General features: G+C 41.0%; 3 protein-coding genes across 3 annotated transcripts; 2 read left to right on the top strand and 1 right to left on the bottom strand.

Annotated features, from left to right (window-relative positions):
- The first annotated feature begins 3,334 nt into the window (after positions 1-3,334).
- Positions 3,335-17,729, top strand: LOC124213558 (cilia- and flagella-associated protein 47-like). The gene is made up of 18 exons (XM_069134814.1): positions 3,335-3,723; positions 11,211-11,465; positions 11,533-11,810; positions 11,913-12,050; positions 12,112-12,337; positions 12,419-12,516; positions 12,587-12,708; positions 12,787-12,843; positions 12,922-13,242; positions 13,329-13,487; positions 13,642-14,090; positions 14,169-14,554; positions 14,637-15,021; positions 15,124-15,456; positions 16,435-16,949; positions 17,029-17,308; positions 17,414-17,673; positions 17,723-17,729. Exons 2-18 carry the CDS (start codon positions 11,385-11,387, stop codon positions 17,727-17,729), a joined length of 4,095 nt encoding a protein of 1,364 aa, XP_068990915.1. The 5' UTR covers positions 3,335-3,723; positions 11,211-11,384.
- Positions 8,640-18,964, bottom strand: LOC124213557 (tektin-3). Its single transcript, XM_046614965.1, has 10 exons — positions 18,941-18,964; positions 10,797-10,820; positions 10,554-10,708; positions 10,205-10,456; positions 9,898-10,130; positions 9,699-9,808; positions 9,469-9,617; positions 9,176-9,398; positions 8,945-9,099; positions 8,640-8,850 (listed from the first exon to the last, which is right to left on the bottom strand). Exons 1-10 carry the CDS (start codon positions 18,962-18,964, stop codon positions 8,640-8,642), a joined length of 1,536 nt encoding a protein of 511 aa, XP_046470921.1.
- LOC124213551 (cilia and flagella-associated protein 47-like) lies at positions 17,540-21,056 on the top strand. The gene is made up of 10 exons (XM_069134771.1): positions 17,540-18,007; positions 18,111-18,282; positions 18,379-18,605; positions 18,682-19,003; positions 19,165-19,323; positions 19,396-19,609; positions 19,682-19,900; positions 19,974-20,170; positions 20,280-20,502; positions 20,571-21,056. Exons 1-10 carry the CDS (start codon positions 17,748-17,750, stop codon positions 21,020-21,022), a joined length of 2,445 nt encoding a protein of 814 aa, XP_068990872.1. The 5' UTR covers positions 17,540-17,747; the 3' UTR covers positions 21,023-21,056.
- Position 21,057: the final 1 nt, after the last annotated feature.

Genomic DNA, 21,057 nt, shown 5'->3' with positions numbered 1-21,057 from the left:
TCCATCTGCCAAAACGGTAAAGCTGGACTTTTCACCCTCTCGAGGAACGTTCCAGACCAAATCATCCTGTCCCAGACAAAAGTGAAAAGTTTAAGGGAGAATTATCTCTTCTCGCGGTGAGTCGGTTGACTGTAATTCTTCGAAATATTTACTACTATGTAGGGTGGGCCCTTAAAAACGTCTTTTTTGAATAACTACGCATCTGAACCCAAAATTTGATAATTCAAAACGGCAGATACAACACGGAGAACCGTAATTCAAAAACTCACTCGATTTTGGGTGACATTCAGTACTCAAGGACTCTTGAAGTCGCTGATTACGAATCTATATTTGAAATTACAAAATTTGAAATGATGGATCCAATATGGCAACATCAACTGATATTTGGGATTTTGGTCCACCATTTTGAATTTTGTAATCTCAAGTTCAGATTCATAATCAGCGAGCTCAAAAGTCCTGGAGTACTGAAGCTCACCTAAAATCGAGTGAGTTTTGGATTTTGGTGCACAATATTGGATTCGCTATTTTCAATTTTCTGATTTCGAGTTCAGATTCGTAATCAGCAACCCAAGAAACTACCAAATTTTATGAAAATTCGTTCGGTGGATTTAATGTTCCCCTGAAAGTGTTGAATGGGGAAATCCACCTTCTTACAGGCACGGGTTGGTGTTGGGGAAAAAATTAATGAAAAAATTAGGGAATTATTTTTGACGTAGTCGAAACCGATCTGGGGGGTGAGCCGGTCGTAAATCAAAAATTACCTTTTTAAAGACCACCCGAATTTATGTACATACCTACCCGAATTGGATGAGAAATAAGGGATTCGATGGGAGGGAAATGAAAAGTACCTCAAAGTATGGTGGCGTAATATCGTATTTTTCGATATCCGAACGTAAGGGGCTCCAGCTGCCCGCCCAGGCTTCACTCAGCTCTTTTGTCGTGTTCAGGGGGTGATAATTACCATTAATTTTCAATCCAATTTTATCGTAAATCATTCGGATCAAGATAAGCTCAATGCCAAACTGCTGGCCTTTTTCATGCACCTCTGGTGGATAGATGAAAGGTTCCCAAATGTTGAAGCTGACATTGATCCAGCAATTTTCAAATTTTTCTGGCATCATTCCGGGTCGAAGGTTAGTTTCTTTTTCAAACTGTAATGTCCTCGTGAACACACCAAGTCTTATAGTATTCTTTGTTGTTGGAGGTCCGCAATAATTGCGCGGATGGTAGGGCCGCCAAGTGTAAACTTCAGTTGTGGCTAAAATTTTGTTTTGCCAGTGTTATACAACAATTATTTTATGCACAAATGCCACAAGTTTTCTTCTCTGTGCTACCTCCTGTCAAAAACTACAAAGTAGTCGAGTTGTTGCCGGAGGTAGGGCAAAAACTTTATTTAGATTTACAATTGGTGATAGATATTTTCTAAGACATTTCGTACCTGTTGGGTCGTTAGAAACGACCAATATGACGACTTTGTACACAAACTTCTCCCACAATTTCTTCATCACACTGACAGCCTCCGCTTTGGTTCCAGCAATACTGATGTACAATCCTCTGGGGTTCCACATGCCTCCCGCTTCCCCAAAACTGACCAAAGGTTCGATAAATTTGGACAAATCGATATCCAGTAAAACGTAGACCATTGGTTTTTGAAACACGTGCAGCCTATCAAAATTTCGCGCGCCTAGAATCAGCGTGACGATGTTCCTCGTTTCCAAGTTAAAGACTTCCTTTACAATTTGTTTAAGGTGATAATTATTCACCGAATCGTCGGTGATAATGCACAGCATTTTCTCCTCTGGGATGTAAATCTCTACCAGTTGATCCACTATTATTGCCAAATCTGAACCAAGTCTAGATAATACTTGAATAGTCTCCCCAAACTCGGAATCTATCCCACGGTTTATTACAAACTCCGCATATCTGGTATCATTACTTTTCCCAGTACTAAAGAATACTTGAGCAATGGCAATAATCTTGATAATTGTTGCCATACGAAGCGTTTCCGTTCTCAGTACTGTAGTCATTGCGACATCTCGTTACTCGCTCTGGATTCCAAATACAATTTGCAGTGTAAACTGAGCGAGGAATGTTTCGTCCTGAAAGCTTTTCACAACCCCATCCGTCATTTACATACCTATCAGTTCCCCAAATAACTATCGTTTTGGTGTCAGGTGACTGACTATTAATCCCCTAAATCGATCCATTGTGAGCAACAAGCTAAAATACATGGATCATCGCGCTCTATACCTATAATTTGATGCATTTTATTGTGCGACAGTTACGTGTTTGATATGGCATGTAGTCGCTAATGGACGTTACAGCTGCGCATAATCGAAAATGTATGTATTCAGATATTGAAATAATAGCTTGGACATATGGCATCGTAAAATCTATACATGCTATCGGGAATGATCTAAGCAGTTTTATCCGACGATTTCATATAGTATTGCGGTTATATTTTCGTTACAAGCTTCCGTTTTTTTTTTTTTTTATCTTTGTCGCTGTGTGAAGATCGAATCTGTTGCAACCATTTACACACGTATTATCATGCTGAAGATTTATTATTCGAATACACACGTATCTGCTAAGTATGTGCAAATAAGGGAAATTGAAGTGTGCTACATTGTTTGCCACGAAGAAAAAGTTTTCAGGACACTCTCGGGAGATTCTGATCGCTTATTTATCAATCTTATTCGGAATTATTTTCTTTGAAAAATAGTCGAACATCTCGTACAAAAACGATAATCCGGCTATCGTTAAACCCACGGCAAGCAGATAAAACCCTTCTCTGACATCGGAAAATGATAACGGTTTCTTTTCCGTGAAATCACGTTTGCGCGCATTAATTATTATCTTCTGCAAGAATTCCGTTTCTCTAACCAAATGTTCAGCAAAACCAGCTTGTAATAACATCAGCACGTATTTGTCAAAGATTGGTGAGACCGCGTGACCCTTTGCATAAATCATCGAGACTTTGTACGTGAAACGACCTGGTATGTAATGAATATTCTCGATCATTGATAGTGTAACATTTTCCATTGTGTTCAAATAATTTGCGTGCATTTTATCGGTCAATACTGCTCTGCCTTCCGGGACTTCCATAAAGCATTTTTCGATCGTTTCGCAAGGGATGTACCGTGCCAAGATCTTCTTTACTATTTCATCCTTTTTGTCCAAGTATTCTTCCGTATCAATTAGGAAGCCTGAAATATATATTGAAAATAATACGGAATACTATTGTAATAATCGCACATGACTGGAAAATATTGTCAACAGTTTTTCCGCTACGAAAGTTATTCCCTGTTTTTCGATTTACCGAGTTTCAGGTCTGCATCATCAACGAGTTCCTCTACACTGCTTATCTGGTGTATCAGGGGATGAGTCAAAAGACTGACGAGCGCAGTTCTGTAAGCGGCGGCCAAATGAAGACAGAGAAGTAACCACCAGATCCAGATCGTCCGGGTATTTCGAGGCAAACGGTCAGCCGACTGTTCCCAAAAGCTGCCCCAAACGATCAAAGCCCAGTGTCGGTTTCCGGCTGCCATCAACGTGACCGCAACTACGAGCATGGCTACTCCTGTGCTTCCCCACAGAGCAGGCGAGAATTTACTGATCATGCCTTCCAATCCGTGACTCTTGCCCCGGCGAGGGACAATCCACGTTGATATACCCTGCACCAATCGGCTGGACATTACGGAACCTGTCGAGCCTTTGCTAAGGGTAAGTCTACGGGAATGATATTATTACAGTACCTCAAAGTATGGTTGCGAGATGTCCCATCTTCCGAGAATCGCGCTCCTAGGCATGTGGCTACCAGCGCTGGCCTCGCCATCCATTGAATTTAATCGCGCGGGGCGATAATGGCTTGTTAAATTCAAACCAATTTTATCATAAACCATTTGAATCAATTTCGTTTCTATCCCCACACGCTGATTTTTCTCGTATTTCTCTTGCGGGTAAACGTAGGGTTCCCATGGAATAAAGCTAACGTTGATCACGCAGTCACCAAACTTTTCAGGGATCATTCCAGGCTGCAGAGCGGTTTCTTTTTCAAACTTTAAAGTTTCCGTGAACGTTCCAAGCCGTACAAGATTTCTCGATATCGGAGGTCCGCAATAAGTGTATGGATAATAAGGTCGCCAAGTGTAAGCTTCGATCGCGTCTGGAACGGAACGTATTTTTTTCACTTTGTCAATTAGCATACATCTATGTATTTGGCTGTGAACAATTTTGTGAAATTTCATACCCGAGGTATTGCCACTAATAACCAAGACGATCACCTTGTAGACAAATTTCTCCCACAAATTTTTCATTAACCGCGCAGCGTCCTCTTTACTTTCGGCAACACCGATCCACAATCCTCGAGGGTTCCAAGTACTTCCTACCTCTCCGAATTCGATTAAAGTCCCTAAAACTTCGGACAAGTCTACGCCGAGTATAATGTAACCGTTTGGTTTTTGGAAAATATCCCGCTTGTCGAACTTTCGCCCACCTGCGATCATGACGATCACGTTCGTCGTTTCCAGCGTGGAAATTTCTTTCAGAGAATAGTCGAGATTGTAATTCTCCGTCGAATTTCCGGCGATAATACATAAAATTTTCTCTGTCATGTAAATCTCTGCTATTTCGTGCACGATTGTCGCAAAGTCTGGACCAAAATGGGGTACATATTTTATTACATCTACAGGTGTCAAATTTCCGGCATAATTCGTCGAAAATTTTCCATATTCAGTGACGGTGTTTCCCTCAATGGTTGACACGATATTAGAGAAAGAAATAAGCGTATTAACAACCGTCACTAAAGAGAGTAATCTTAATCTCGGTGAAACCATGATGTATATTCGTCGATTGTGAAACCAACGGTGTTCAAGATCACTGCCGGTACAATCACTTACGGTAAACTGTTCGAACAGTTTTTATTCTCGAAGCTTTCGTTATTTAAGTGGGCGATTCTTATAAGTTTCGCATAAAACATGTCAATGATTTATTCAAAGCATCATAACCTTTCATATCAGTTAACGGACTGTTTCATTAGAATATCGTGAGTCGACTTGATAGATCTACGATTGAGTTCAATTTGGTTTTTTCGTTAGATATAAGCAAGTTTTCGCAGAATTAAAGTGTTTCAGATAGAACATTTATTAGTGATATATTGTTGCACAGCCACACACACTGTCATGATATGCGTGTGCACAAAATCTGGATGAGTTTCATAATAATCTCGCAAAAAAGAAATTTACAACATATTTATTACTACTTTATGAATCAATCCTATCGCAGAGAGAGAGAGAGAGAGAGAGAGAGAGTGAGAGAGAGAAATTCACCAATATTAAAAAAGTCAGCCTTAAATTTAAAAAAATGTGGAGAATTGGGTTCTGATTGAATTCTGATTGACAGTACTCTAGTCTTATTATTCGAATTCACATGTATTTACGAAGTATGCAATGAAGGGAAATTGAAAAGTGCCACACTGTTTGCCTCGAAGAAAAAGTTTCCAAGTCATTCTCAGGAGATTCTTATCGTTTATTTACCAATCTGATTCGGAATTATTTTCTTTGAAAAATATTGGAACGTCTCGTAGAAGAATGACAATCCGGCCACCGTTAAACCCACGGCAAGCAGATAAAACCCTTCTCTGACATTGGCAAATGATAATGGTTTCTTGTCCACGAAATTACGTTTGCGTGCATTAGTGATCTTCTGCAAGAATTCCGTTTCTCTGACCAAATGTTCAGCAAAACCAGCTTGTAATAACATCAGCACGTATTTGTCAAAGATTGGTGAGACCGCGTGACCCTTTGCATAAATCATCGCAACTTTGTATGTGTCATGAGTTGTTAGGTGACGAATATTCTCGAGCATTGATACCGTCACATTTTCCATTGTGTTCAAATAATTTGCGTACATTGTGTTGATCCATACTGCTCTGCCTTCCGGGACTTCCATAAAGCATTTTTTGATACTTTTGCAAGGGATGTACCGTGCCAAGATCTTCCTTTGTGTTTCATCATTTTTGTCCAAGTATTTTTCCACCTCAATCCGCATGCCTGCAATACATATTTTGAATAATGCGGGACTAATATTTGTACGTGTCTCAAGAATATGTTCAACAGTTTCTCTGCTATAAAAGTTATTCCCTATTTTTCGATTTACCGAGTTTCAGGCCTGCATCATCAACGAGTTCCTCTACACTGTTTATCTGGTGTATCAGGGGATGTGTCAAAAGACTGACGAGTGCAGTTCTGTAAGCGGCGGCCAAATGAAGACACAGAAGTAACCACAAGATCCAGATCACACGGGTATTCCGCGGCAAGCGGTCAGCCGACTGCTCCCAAACGCTGCCCCAGACATTCAGAGCCCAGTGTCGGTTTCCGGCTGCCATCAACGTGACCGCAACTACGAGCATGGCTACTCCTGTGCTTCCCCACAGAGCAGGCGAGAATCTACTGATCATGCCTTCCAATCCGTAACTCTTGCCCCGGCGAGGGAGAATCCACGTTGATGAATCCTGCATCAATCGGCTCGACATTAGAGAATTTGACGAGCCTCAGCTAGGATTAAGTCTGCTAGAATGACATTATTACAGTACCTCGAAGTATGGTTGTGAGATGTCCCACCTTCTGAGACGCGAACTCGAAGGTATCTGGCAACCAACGAAGGCCTCGCTGTCCATTGTATCCAATGCCACGGCAAGATAATAGCTCTTTATTTTCAAACCAATTTTATCGTAAACCATTCGAATCAATCTCGTTTCGATGCCCGCATTTTTATCTTTCTCGTATTCCTCTTGTGGGTAAACGTAGGGTTCCCATGGAATAAAGGTTACGTTTATCGAACAGTTGGCTAACTTTTCAGGGATCATTCCAGGCTGCAGATCGGTTTCTTTTTCAAACTTTAATGCTTTCGTGAAGGATCCGAGCCGTACAAGATTTCTTGATATTGGAGGTCCGCAATAAGTGTATGGATGATAAGGTCGCCAAGTGTAAGCTTCGGTCGCGTCTGGAACGGAATGATTTTTTTTTCCACTTAGTCAATTACTATGTATCTATGTATTTGGCTATGAACAGTTTGGTGAAATTTCATACCCGAGGCATTGCCACGAATAACCAAGACGATCACCTTGTAGACAAAGTTCTCCCACCAACGTTTCATTAACCGCGCAGCGTCCTCTTTACTTTCAGCAATACCGATCCACAATCCTCGAGGGTTCCAAGTACTTCCTACCTCTCCGAATCCGATTAAAGTCTCTAAAACCTCGGGTAAGTCGACGCCCAGCAAAATATAACCGTTTGGTTTTTGAAAGATTGCGTGTTGCATATCGAGATGACGTGCACCAGGGATTATGGTGATCACATTTCTGGTCCCCGACTTCATGAAGTATTTAATGATACCGTCGGAACAGTTATTGCCCGTTTCATTTTTGGCAACAATAGACAAAACATCTCCGCTTTGCGTGTAAACCTCCACTATTCGGTTTAACATTGTCGCCATGTCCAGGCCACATTGCGATTCACGTTTCCCGATCCATTTTGAAGCTGCTCTCTCATCACTGTCCGTCGAAATTTTTTTTACGCTACCATTTACGTCGATAGCTACGACAACACGAAGGAAACTAAAAATCTCCAACATTATTGTACAGAGACAGACTGATCCTCCTTTTAATTTCATCGCGAAAAGAACTCCGTGTCGTTTCTTAGACTCGGGAATTCAATTTTGCCAAGTAAACTGTACGAACAATAATCCATCCTCCGAATTTTTATATATACCAACAAATCCTCGAAACTTTCATCATTATGCGTGGATCAATTATTCAAGGAACTTAGTGTCAACATCGGCTACGAAACTATTTGTTTTCAGGGATAAGACAGCGCGTGTGAGTATAGTAATGGATGGTAAAAGCCACCAGCCATGGGCAAACTTTGATTCGCACTCGGTCCTTACACCGTGATTACTGATTGTAAAATACTACACAAACGAATGATAATGGAAATTTAAGATTCAGCATCCGCAGCAATTCCCATGTAAAAATGTATTTTTCTTCCACCCGTTATAAACTCCCGTACAATGAAACACAACTACAAAACACGTGTACAATGTAAAATATCTATAAAACGAAGGCGTAAACACGCTATTACATCCACTTCGGACTCTTCGGTGTACATATTGGCACTCTTTGATCTGTGGTCATTTCAAATGCCAATCGCAGCAGCAGATCTTTGGGCCTTGATCATGCGGGCGTAATTGACTCAGAGCAAAAGAGGTTTGTTATCTTTTTTTTCATTGCATAAGGTGAAAAAATTATAACAAAACACATGGTGTTCGAGATGATAATTTAAACATCTGAAAAGTGTAATTTGCGTTTGTTGTTCACGTTTCGTTCTTGAGTGCGATCAAAATAGTAAAAATAGAAAGCCCCGTCCCCGATTACGAAAAAGTAAATCAGAAATTTTACTTGGGTTTTGTTAGCAAATTCGAATAATGAAATGAAAAGTTGAGCTCGAACGCATTAACGTACCACGTATACTAATATTTAATTCACATAACTTGAGTGCCGACTAAAATCGGGGAAACGCAGAAACTTTCAAGTGGTGGCAATAAGTGGGAAAAGAATAATCACCGAATAAGTGCAAAGTGGCCTAGTAGTTGACCGTCGCAGATATCGGATAGCTCCGTCGCATTCCCATGCATTTTTCTCTGTCCACGAACAAGGCATCCACTTTAGCCTTCAGGTCAGACTCCAAATTGGCCCTCGTCCTCAGGAGTTGTTGGTGCTGGGCTTCGCTTTGCTGCATCTTCATGTGCATACCGCCAATCATTCCATTAATCGCCTCCACCTCGCTGATCATACTGGAACGTGTTTATCGGATGATCGTGAATTATGAAAATCAACAACCACTGTAATTGAATAAAGGTAGTGATCATTTATCGATCGTTCACCAACCAGAGCTGGGCGTAATCACGGCAAAGTTCAAGCTCGGGCCGATGTGTTCTTGCCTCGAGGCGAGTGTGGGCCACCTTTAGAGCCGAACTTTTGTCGGCTATCGCTTTACCCATGAGCTCGAGGTTTTTTTCTATTTCAAATATCTCCCTCTGAATCTACAACGTATAAAGCGAGAAAACGTAAGCATCCTTATCTTGACACTTAATTGATATCTACGAACGTGTTTGATACCTTGTGCAAATGTATTTGCAGCTTGCTCTTCGCCTCCAGCATTTCGGCCGATCTACGCGCCAACGCGTTATTCGTGTTGCTCCACGCATCCCACATTTCCTGCGCCACCGCGTTTATGGTGATTTCAATTTCACTTCGGAGTTTACACGACCTGGACCGTTCAGCCTGTGATCTTTTCACCGTACTGTTCGAAGCCTCGGCCCAAGACTCAGCCTCGGTGATACTGCAAAATCGTAATTGCGGTTGTGCGCTGCTTTTTCCAAAGAAGGTGCGTGGCATTTTCGAGTCCTTACCATGGGTCATATTTTTCAATCCCACCATAATACTGCAGGCCTCGGCTGAAGTTATTCAGCTGATGACACATGGTGTCTATTCCAAGAGCCCCTTCCTTGTTCTTTATGTCCACTTCTAGCTGATTCTGCGACGCTCGGCCGTTTCTTAACTGCGTGAAGAAAAAATCGGATCGGAGATTCAAGTTTTTGAATTCTCTTATCCTTGTTTCAAATTCTTGTCAAGGCCATACCTGGTCAATGCATTTGTCCGTGAATTGTTCGAGCTTCTTTTGACCATTTCTCACCGTCTCGATCTCCTTCAATAACGCTTGCTCAGTTTCATCGTGAACCAACTCTGTCCCTGCGAACACAGAATAGGACGTATTGATCGCGAGGCTACGCCATATATTTCTTCTTTTTAGAACAGAATTACCCATACTTAGTGCTCACCTTTTCTCGACTCTCTGTGATAGAGGCACTCTTGGGCGATGTGTAGCTGACCGTCCAAGTCTTGAATAGCCTTCTGCAATACCCTGCGACACTCTTGCATCCCATCGTTTTCCATAATCAATCGCTGAATCTCCGAAGCAAGTTCGTTCCTCCAGAATGTTACGTCAGTTATCCTTTCCCCAATCTTCCGACCCGCGTCTCTTTGTCCACCTTGGACCTTCTCATCAGCCAGCCTGACGCAAAATCGCATAATCCCATGAACGGATTACCTTTCATATTTCCATGACCGTACTTGATCTATACTTACCTCATGAGCTGGACAGTGTCGGCTCGAAGTTTTTCGGAGAAATTCTTATTGGAATCAGCCTCGTTGTAAAACCTGATTTGATTTTGAACCCATTCGTAAGGTGTGTATCTAGTGTAAAGCGCCGCACGTGCAGCATGCGCAGGGTTCCTTTCAAACCCTGTGACCAAGTTTGGAAAGCGAAGAGGTTCGGTTGCCATTCCATTCGGGGTGTAACACGGGTCGACCATTTGATTCGTCAGTGGTTGACTAGGTCTGATCGCAACAACTTGGAATTATTCAGTGCGCAATTTGGATCACCTACGGAAATTATGTTGATGCCTATGCTGCGGGCCTCAGAGATTTTACTAACAAAGGCATCACTTCGATATTTTCGTAGCCTAAAGTTGGTCGCCACGGATGTGGCCTTGGGGTTCTGTAATATTCTCCGGTTCGAACAGGAATCGGAGGCCCAGATATTTGCTCCATACAGGGCAGTGCTCTGACTGAACTCCATGGTTGGAGTTGCTGTTCGGAAGAAGGTGAAAAATACGTTGGTTGCTATTCTCCGGTTATAAACTAATTTCAATTCGAATAGAAGCATAGTTTTATGTACCGTGTACATCACCGTTTCCTGTTCCTTTTTTGGTTCTTCCTTAACAGTTGCCATTGCGTTGAGTTTTATTCTACTTCTAAAAGAATAACTTGTAATTTGTCACTCCTTTTCCGTTCCAGCCTGATCGTCTTGTATACTTCACGTATTTAACATTGGCATGTGTCGGAGATTACGATGATCGAAGAAAAAATTCAAACTTTCATTTATTTTCTGATAGTCTTTTCGCTCAATTTCATAGATTCATTTCACTTTTCTGTGAACTTCATTACCAGAAGTGTCAACCGATCCTTTTCAGTTATTTCAGCACAACCTCCCATCCGACATGCAGACAAACGATGAAGGCGACGATATTAACGTCAGTCTCGAATGCAAATGTATGACAAACAGACGCGATGATTTCCTTTTCTTCCATAGATCACAGTTGCCGAAAAAGTTTCGAGCACCGTGAAAAGCTCGAGGAGCAGAGCATTGACTAGGAGCGTTATCGGAAGTGCGGATAGGTCTACAGATGTACATTCCAACTCAATAGAACACGACTTCGTGCGGATATCGCCGAGTTATATAGAATTCAAAGATGCCTGCGAGGGGATGACCTTTCGCCAACTGATAGTCATACAAAACACAGGCAAACATTCCGCCCATGTTCGCATCTGTTCGCCGAATTCAATAGTAAGTGACATTACACAGAAGAGCGCAAGTCTGGTTAAACTGCAATTACCTTTTCCCACTTGCATAGGCATTCCAAATCAAGACGCTCCAAGGCGGTGTCTTTCTGAGCCCTGGATTAAGAATATTGCGGTGGGTTCATTATTCATACAAAAGGAACTCAGTCTTGCACGCCATGATTCCCATTTACATCAATTGGACTTATATCGATTACCACGTTATCTGCACCTTGGCGAAAGAAAACTTGTCCATCGAGCCAAATTCCTTGGACTTTGGTATCGTGGACATCGGCTCCACATCGGGCATCAAGATATTGACTCTAAAAAATGACGGTGGAAAAAGTACGAGGTATTATAAGTTGACGGTGTGTTCGAGGAAAACGTTTCATCGTCTCGTGCTAAACTCTCCGTCGGTTGTAGTTCACGAAAATCAATTTGTCTGTCTTGACAGGTTTGCAGTTGATTTGGGACCCAATGAAATGGAGCTCTCGGTTAGACCGTTGAAAGGTGTAGTGCGAACACGGTCAAAAATGGCTCTTCGCGTCGAGCTAATCGGTGTAGAGGAAGGATCTTTTTACGGAGAGTTCTGGTGATTATATATTATGAAATTGAAGCTATAACGGCTTTGAGTCAACTGTTTTCCTTTGCAGGATCAAGTCGACACCGAATATACAGGTGCCGGTACGGGTGAATATAATTATTCCACGTTTGGTAGTTTACCATCCAAACACAACCGGCGACTTTACTCTGATAGACTTTTCACCAACATTTACCAATACCGTGCGACACGATACGCTGATCTTGAGGAACCATTCGGCCCAAGTATCGAATTTCGTTGTCCTTGGAGAAATAGAAAATGATTTGATACCTATTAACGTGGGTATACACCTGAATAACTTTTGCTGCTCAATCGTATCATAGTTAGTAGAATGTAACTACTATAAATCCATTTTGCAGAATATCAATTTGAAGAAACATCCAGAGTTCGAAGTTTTCAAGATACATCCACTTGAGGGTAGAATGGATCCATTTGAAGGGCGTATTTTCAACATCACGTAAGGGTACCTCCAATCTTTATTCAGTTACATACGATTGATGAATTTTATTCCCTGACCATCCGTATAGATTCTCGCCGACAAACAAGGTTCTGAAAAATGTAGGCGAATTTCGAAAAGACGAGAGCCGAGACTTCATGATCTTTGTACGAATATTCAGAATTCACTGTACCGAAGTAAAAGACATTATAAGTATGCTTATTCTATAGTTACATCGTGTAAAATTTGAAGAAAAAAACTTACAAAGTGTCTCCCGTGAAATTCATACAGGAGAAGAAATTAGCTTGGACGACCGAGTGGAGGAACCTCTTGAGAAGGTGCAGTTACGTAAGCGACCTGATATTACGATTAATCGAATACGGCATAAAACCTGCTTCATGCGGGATAAATTTATTTTCTGTCTAGTGGAACCGAGGTCCGCGGAATCTTTGGCAGTATCGGATAACGAACCTCTAGAGCCATCCGGATACGAAACCGTCCGCCTGTGTCTCTATGGAGCAGCGGAAGAAGCTCGCTTGGATTTTGTACCTAACGAATTGCACTTTGGAGATGTAACATCAGGAGCAGTTGTACATCGAGAGCTTACGATAATAAATCCATCTAGTTGGAAACCTGTAGTGTATAAGTTTGCGACAAACTCTGCTGTTCGCTGTCAACCTCGGACAGAGCGCATAGGGCCGCAAAAAAGCTTGCAAGTTTTGATCACTTTTACTGGAAATTATGGTGGTAGTCTTATTTCTATTCTGACAATATCTTTCTAACTAAGAGCAACGCATCATCGTTTCGCCCAATTTTTCGATTTCACATTGCAGCCAAAGTTCCGTTCAGGCTCATCTTTGAAATAGCTGTAGAATCCTGCGATCTGACCAAGTTAAAGTATTCCTATATCGCCGGAAAATCCTGCTCGATACTAGCTTGGTATAATTCAATTATTCCGCCAACGAAAGATGTAAAGAAAAAACTTTGTCAAGGTTCGTCCGAACATGATGTTGTCAGTTATACCGGGGACATTTCTCTGTGTTTATTGTAAAACTCTACAATGATCTGATTTTTTCATGAACAAGTCTATTTTATGTACAGAGCATATTCCAGAAAATCATGCAATTTCGTTCAATTTCAATGCAGGTCCCACGTCATGTGAAATTATTGGCGACGGAGCATTTTTGAATCAAGGTCCGTTTGAATACAAAGTGGAATATCACCGCCAACTTGAATTGTATATGAAGAATGATCTTCCTCCTGAGTTGGACAATAAGTACGCGTTAACTCCAGCAGAGGCTGCATTTAAGTCCTATCACCGGCGTTATTGGTCTAATTATATACAGTCGAAGAGAATCGGAAAAGAGAAAACAGATTCGAAACGTTCGACGGCAGGCTCGAATGGCCTAAAAGATTGTAAAAATTTGCTCACGGCTAAATTACCGAAAATAAGTGAGCAGTCTGTAGCTCTGAAAATGTTGAACCAGGCAAAGCTGCACAAGGTTAATAAGGCTAGAGACGAAATGCTTGTCCCACTCTCGCCGTTGCAGATTTACAATGTTAAGATTACTCCGACTGTCCTCGGTTATGGATTGGTTAGTCTGGATTTTACTTTTAACACTTGAAGTAACGGATTCCGGATTCATCCAATCAATGCAACCTTGATAACGCAGGTAGCTCCTAAAAGTACAAACTATCGAACCTTACGCATAGAGAACTTGAACGACTTTCCAGTAATGCTACGCCTAGTCAGCTTGGTATCAAAGGCGATTAGTTTTCCAAACGGTTCATTGATAATTCTTCATGCTGGTGGGCAGGTTACTAAGATAGTTGAATACCGAGCGCAAAGCATCGGAAAGTTCAACACGTATATTAATTACATCATCAACGATAATCATTCGTTCGCAATGACTGTTACCGCCAATGTTATCGTCAAGTTTTTGAGCCTTAATTTACGCGATATAACTTTCGGCCACCAATATTTGCCACAAGAGGCCTACCAACCGATCGTTTCATATGTTGAAATAAGAAACAATTTGGATGCAACAACAAGTTTCAGGTAGACTTGCCGTTCAAATTTTCTAACTCAACCGAGATCTGAAATACCATGCTGGTTGAATTCTGGAATGTATTGCTTACAGCTGGGACATACATTCGAACACTGGATTTAGGATATATCCATTGACTGGAGAAGTGCGAGGGAATCATACATTGCTTGCCGAAGTGTCTTACGAGTTGATCTCTTCGAAATCCAATAATACGGAAGCTGTGTTGACCAGCGAGTCTGGTACCTGGATCAATCTCAAATTGAATGCCATACTGAAGAAACCAGATGTTGCATTCATAAATGATAGCCTCAACTTGGACCCAATACCGTTAAATGTAACCACTACTGCCGTTGCAGTTCTCCATAATGCTGAGTTCAGCCAGGTCGTATTTCAAATCAACCCGTCGGCATTAATTTATGGCTGCGAAGTTTACCCACAACACGGGGTTATTTCGCCACGCGGCATTGTTGTCCTGGAAGTTAGTGAATAGATATAATTATCAATACAAAAAAGTACTCGCGTATATTATAGACATTAGAGATTCGAATTAATCCGTTGATCTCACCGTTTCTTCGTGAAGATCAGATTGAGATTCGACGCATGCTTTAAATTCTCAATTACGATTGACGTTCTCGTACAAACGTACATGAAACTGGAGCTAAAATTACTCGGTGAAGTCTCATATCCGATGCTGAAACTTTCCCCAGAGAAAATTTACATGAATCGAATTAGCGCAGACGCGTTTGCTAGTCACTTACTCACCGCTCGTAACTGCGGAAAAACTCTCGCCAAAGTACAGTTCCTCTTGGACGAATACCCTGAATATTCTGTTTCGCTTTCTCCGCGTAGAAGAGATCCTTGTATAGGTATTAAACAAGAAGCACACCCACCTACTACGGTGGTCCTTAAAAAGGTCATTTTTGAATTTCTCACCCCCCCCCAAATCAGTTCAAAATAATTGAAACATAATTCCCTCATTTTTTCAGTTTCTTTTATCTCAATTCCAACGCGTGCCCCAAAGGGAGTGAATTTTCTCATTCAACTCTTTCAAGGGCACATTAAATCTAGCGAACGGATTTCGATAAGATTTGGTATGCGGGGAGGTTCTTGAGTCGTTGATTACGAATCTGAACGTAAATTTGAAAATTCAAAATGGTATATCCAATATAGCAACATCAACTGATTTCTGGGATTTTGGTCTGCCATGTTCGATCCGCTATTTTGAATTTTCTAGTTTCGAGTTTGCATTCGTAATCACCGACTCAACAAACCCCCCTGTATCAAATTTTGTAAAAATCTGTTCGGTAGATTCAATGTGCTTCTGAAGGGATTAAATGGGAAAATCCACCCTTTTGCGGACACGTGTTAGAGTTGAGATGAAAATTTGAAAACATTTTGGGGGTGAACTGGTCGAAATTAAAAAAAGACATTTTTACGAAGCACACTAATACCTACATACTCAAAATATAGAAAAGATGAGAAAGAATGTGATATTCTTTAGATGGCGAAGGATTGACTTTATTACCTGGTGATTCTGTGTCATTTTACCTGCACTTTGCACCGATTGATCTGGCCAGATATGCTTTTTACCTACCGATTGTAGTGAACGAAGTGTTAGGCCCCGTCTTGATTGAGAACCCCAAGTCTATCGCACCCTCTGAGTTCCTGAAGACACGTGAGATGTATTATGTTCATTACCCTGGAATACAGATTACCGAACTACCACAACTCATCCCAACAATTTTCATTGACTGTACTGTTTCGGAACATGTTTTATCATTCAGTCAACATGTATTCCATTTCGATACCACCTCAAATAAGGTAGCATTGCCAATTATCATTAATTGTCGCAATATTCTGGGGATCGAGCCGACTGAAATTTTTGTTACAGGTAATGGAACAATTACGAGTTTTCAACCAGACTCATGACGATGTTTCCTTCCTTATTCGCATCGACGAATTCTCTCAGCCTAACTCTCCCTTTTCCATCGCATGGCTGTCTGGTATCGAACCAACAATCACGCCTCTATCAATTGTCTCTACTTTGCCGCCCAATAAGGAGATTATATTCCGAATTGAGTTCAAAGCTGTGATACAGGGAAATTTCGAAATTGAAGCTCCTATATTCATCAGGGGCGAGCTAGAAGGCAATATGTTCAATAGCCTCCTCATCGACGGAAGCAACATAGCGAACTGCATGTTTCCTGACAAACCCGATTTGTACTTTGCCCCCTTGCCGCTGTGTACTCAAGCCGAGCAAAAGTTGACATTAAAAGTCAGAAAGTGTCAAAACTGCTTTGAGATTGTATCCGCTGTGATGAAACCCCTAAATGTAGTTGGAACTTATGCTGTCGACTGTATTCAGGTCAAGTTTATCGGTGGAAAGATTGTGGATGGTAAAAACAGGTACATCATTACTGTCCCCTTGTCCGTCATAGTTCAATCTTACCCAATATGAAATATGATTGTCTCATTATATCATTAGCAATGAAGATCTGAGCGTTTCTGTACAGTTCCGTAGTGAATTTCCAGTGGCTTTTACCACAAGAATAGAATTTCTTGTAGAGGAAAGAGTTGTTTGTTCGGTTAATGTCTGCGCCACCGCTGATAACTGTATTCTAACAACTTATGGCTTTTTGCGAGGCACGCTTAAGCACGATGGATTAACCAGTCTCCAAGAAAGGACCTCGGTCCCTTCTATAACGTCGCGTGGCGATGGAAGCTCGTCGTTAACGAAACAAGAGTCAACGTTGCCTCGAAAATACGTGCGTGTATCTTGTAAATTGAAAACGAAAAGTTCAAATGCGGTTCTACTTTTTTGGTAATTGAACTAGTACTGCGACTGACGTATACTGCTTACATAATTTCAGATGGAAACACCGTCGACAAAACTTAATCCCAATCTTCACCCCAGCATGAATGCAGTGAGTGAAAAATCGTGGCGAGTTTATGGACCAAAATTAAATGCTGTCCAAAGCGAGGATGAGAAACCTGCATTGATGAATGACGACAGCAGCGATCTGGCTTCACTCAGCTCAAAACTCTTAGCACCCCTGCTTCCACTTTCGGATCGGCACGTCAAATTGTCCAAAGATCTGTACCCTTACTTTCCGATGCCGAAGAAAGCAAAGTCAGCCCAATTATGGATTTTGTCAAAAATTGGAATTACCTTTGCCAAGTTTTTAAGATTATTACTACGGTTTCATGCATTCCATATGTTGTAGTGATAACGACAGTCACATGCAGCGAACCCTCACTGCAACGGAACAATGGATGTATTCTGGTCCGTTTAAATTCAATTTTTATGCAAGCATCGTCGATGGTACTACTGCGGTATTGTCCGGTGTATGTACAACGACATCTAGATTTAAGGATAAACGATCAACCCATGCGGTCAATCAGTCATTCATAGATTTGTTAATATCACTCGCCGGACCATGCGTTCTGAAATACATTGGGGACGTGTAAGATATGATCTATAATGCATTCATACTATTTATAATGCTTAGTTTTGAGGGAGGCAAACCGCACTTTCACTTTGATAATACATTCTTATTTTCTTGTTAGTTCTAATATACCTGAAGACCCCGTGAAAAGAGTTAACTACGTTCTTAAGCTGTACACGAACGTTTTAGACTTCTTGGCTGTTCAAGGTGCGCTTTTAGCCCATGTAAATCCCAAGTTCCTACTCAGTTTCAATGATTATTTACTATACGATAACTGGAGTGAACGAAATTCGGTAAGCTTCAATATTCAAGTGACTCATAACACGCTGTCTTGTATTTTGCCCAATTGTTATGGGTTCTTTGAAAATTTCAATTTTAACATCACTCAGGCTGGAGCTGAACCACCGTCGGAAATGGCAAATACATTACAACGTGAAAAAATTCCGAGAGAATTATTCCAATCTCGTAGCATGCAATGCTGGCTTGACGTAGCCTTGCAAACTTTCAAGATCCTGGTCTTAAAGCGAATAAGTGTGAGGGATTCTGAGGGCAAAACCGTCAGTCCTCAGAATCGAAGTAATTCAGGTACCGTAACCTTAGAAGCGAACACTGTGAGGTACATGATGCACTTGATGTCATTTTAATCGAATATCGAATATGCCGAAGGCCTGTCATATCTTAACGTGTTCCAGCGTACTCGAATACCCCATAAACAAAACGAGTTTTACAGGGGAGTCGAAGGACACCTCTCGATACACGGTCGAAGAAATCATTCTATTGAACTGGCTGCAGCATCATTTCAATCAGCAAAGATCCGAGGAATGGATGAAAGATGACAAAGCCAACATGAACCCTCGTCAAAGAATGGATGTTCTCCAACCGCGAACAATATCAAACTTTGAGAGCGATCTTTCCGATAGCCTGGTGCTCATTGCTGTTACCGCAGCACACTGTCCATACCTTATTCGAGACCATTTTAAAAATATCTACATCGCTCCACAAAATATGGAAGAAGTATGTAATTCTTTTTCACTTTGCAAAAGTGTACATAGACAGAAGAGGTTTTTCTTGCAAGGCATTACTTTTTTCGTTTCACGCGCATCATAGACGAGATGACTTTTAAAAAATTTGCTCCTCGCAGCTGACATTAAAATTCTGTCACCTTCCCAATACAGATATTTCATAATGGCATCTGTCTCACTGCTGCCTGGCGAAGAGTTCGTATCGGATTTATGATTACCGCTGCTCAAATTGTCAACCCAAACTGTGTACAAATGGTGATGCTCGTCACCCATCTTTATTCCATTCTTCCAACTCTTCGGCCCAGTAAGCAGGTACTGAACAAAGAATTTCTGTATCACACCGATATGGAATAATTTGTATACTTTAGTCTATATATTTTACAGCTACAGTTTTGCTGTCCGTTAACGGAAACCATCACCCGTCAGATAACGATTCGAAATGCATCGGATTTTCCTGTTAGTTACATCGTTGAGTTCATTGGCAACGAGATGAATTTCTTTACCGCCTTAGTCCAAAAATCAATAGTCAGCATTAACAACCATGCCTCTGGAAAATTGAGAATTCGATATCATGCTAGGAAAATTATTGAAACCAGGGGTACATTGTTCTTGCTCATAGCAAAACTGCAAATTTTTATATTTCGATAACGGTGGAATTCTATTTCCCTAGCTTTTCTTATTCTGTGCGGTTCTTCCGTCGTGCCGCACTTTGCACAGAATCATGTTTTCGAATTAGAGGGATGCACGAGCTATCTGGGCATCACAAATAACTACGATATCGAAGGAATACTTTACAAAGTCTGCGAGGAGACTTTAAACATTTCCGTCCCTTTTAAAGAGGCAGCTGAATACAATATTTCATTTTCCGAGGAACAGCCTACAGTCCCCGGTTAAATACTGCGTTATATTAATTTTCCAATCGCCTGCTAATAAGTCATTTTAACAACGAACAATATATTTAGCATCTCTGAAATTGAGTGGGTGGGCGGATTTGAGGAACAGAAAAGTACCTCGTCGCTTATTTCTCAATCAGAAAACTATTATTGCCAAGGAGAATGCATACCAAGCTCATTTGTCAATGACTGTCGCGTGTATCGCCCCGACTAAACGATCTTTCTGGATTGTTTTCGAATCTGGAATCGGTGACTTTATTATTCAAGTTGGTTCTCGTAAATTATATCGATTAATGATTTGAATATCAGTTTTTAAAAATCGCTACGATAGAAAAACAATGTTTGAATACTGGATAATATTTAATTTTGCCACAGATAAATTCAACTTCGAAGAAATCAACAACAGATTACGTTGCTGTTGAATGGGAACGTGAAATATGTGTGTGCACCAATTTACCTCAGGAATCATCCAGCAGCTGCCCATTGAATATCGAAGTAGCAATACCCGTTAGAAACGTTCAGCTATGGAAATGCATAATCGAAATGTTCCAAAAAACTTTAGATTCAAAAGAATGTTTATTCTGGTCTCATCATTTAGGTAATTTGCCGTAAAGAAAAGACAATCGTTCAAGCTATTTCATTTGAAATTATTTCCTGAAAAATCAGATACCGATATCGGTTTACGACTAATTCACTGGCTTATGGGCGATTACAATGATTCAGCAGCAAAAGAGTTCATGCACATATTCAATACATCTGTGGTTTACGATGTTACGACCACGGATGATGGAAACCTCATTGTCCCCAAAAAACTTGCTGTACAAGGTTTCTGGTCGATTTCATTTTATTTAGACATTCCCAGTTTCTCGTTGAAAATATGTCCTTTAAATCTCGGCTATTCGTGTATTTTTGCAGATGTACGACCTCGTGGAACAGAAATTAATATGTCAGTTCATATTTCGGAAACTACGCCTCAGTTCTACGAGACATCGATAAGACTGTCTTCTCCCGATGGCATGGAGCACCGTTCTTATAAGATTGACTTTCTTTGCAAAACGCCATTACCAGCTTCAATTGATCTCAAAACAAGCAATTATCGCAATAGAAGGGAGAAATAATTAGTTTTTCAAAATACGCACATCTTCCTGCATCA

The sequence above is a fragment of the Neodiprion pinetum genome, chromosome 3 (assembly GCF_021155775.2).
Source record: "Neodiprion pinetum isolate iyNeoPine1 chromosome 3, iyNeoPine1.2, whole genome shotgun sequence".
NCBI classification, from domain to species: domain Eukaryota; kingdom Metazoa; phylum Arthropoda; class Insecta; order Hymenoptera; family Diprionidae; genus Neodiprion; species Neodiprion pinetum.
Note: the sequence above shows the minus strand (reverse complement) of the source record. Positions and strands in the feature narration are given on the sequence as shown.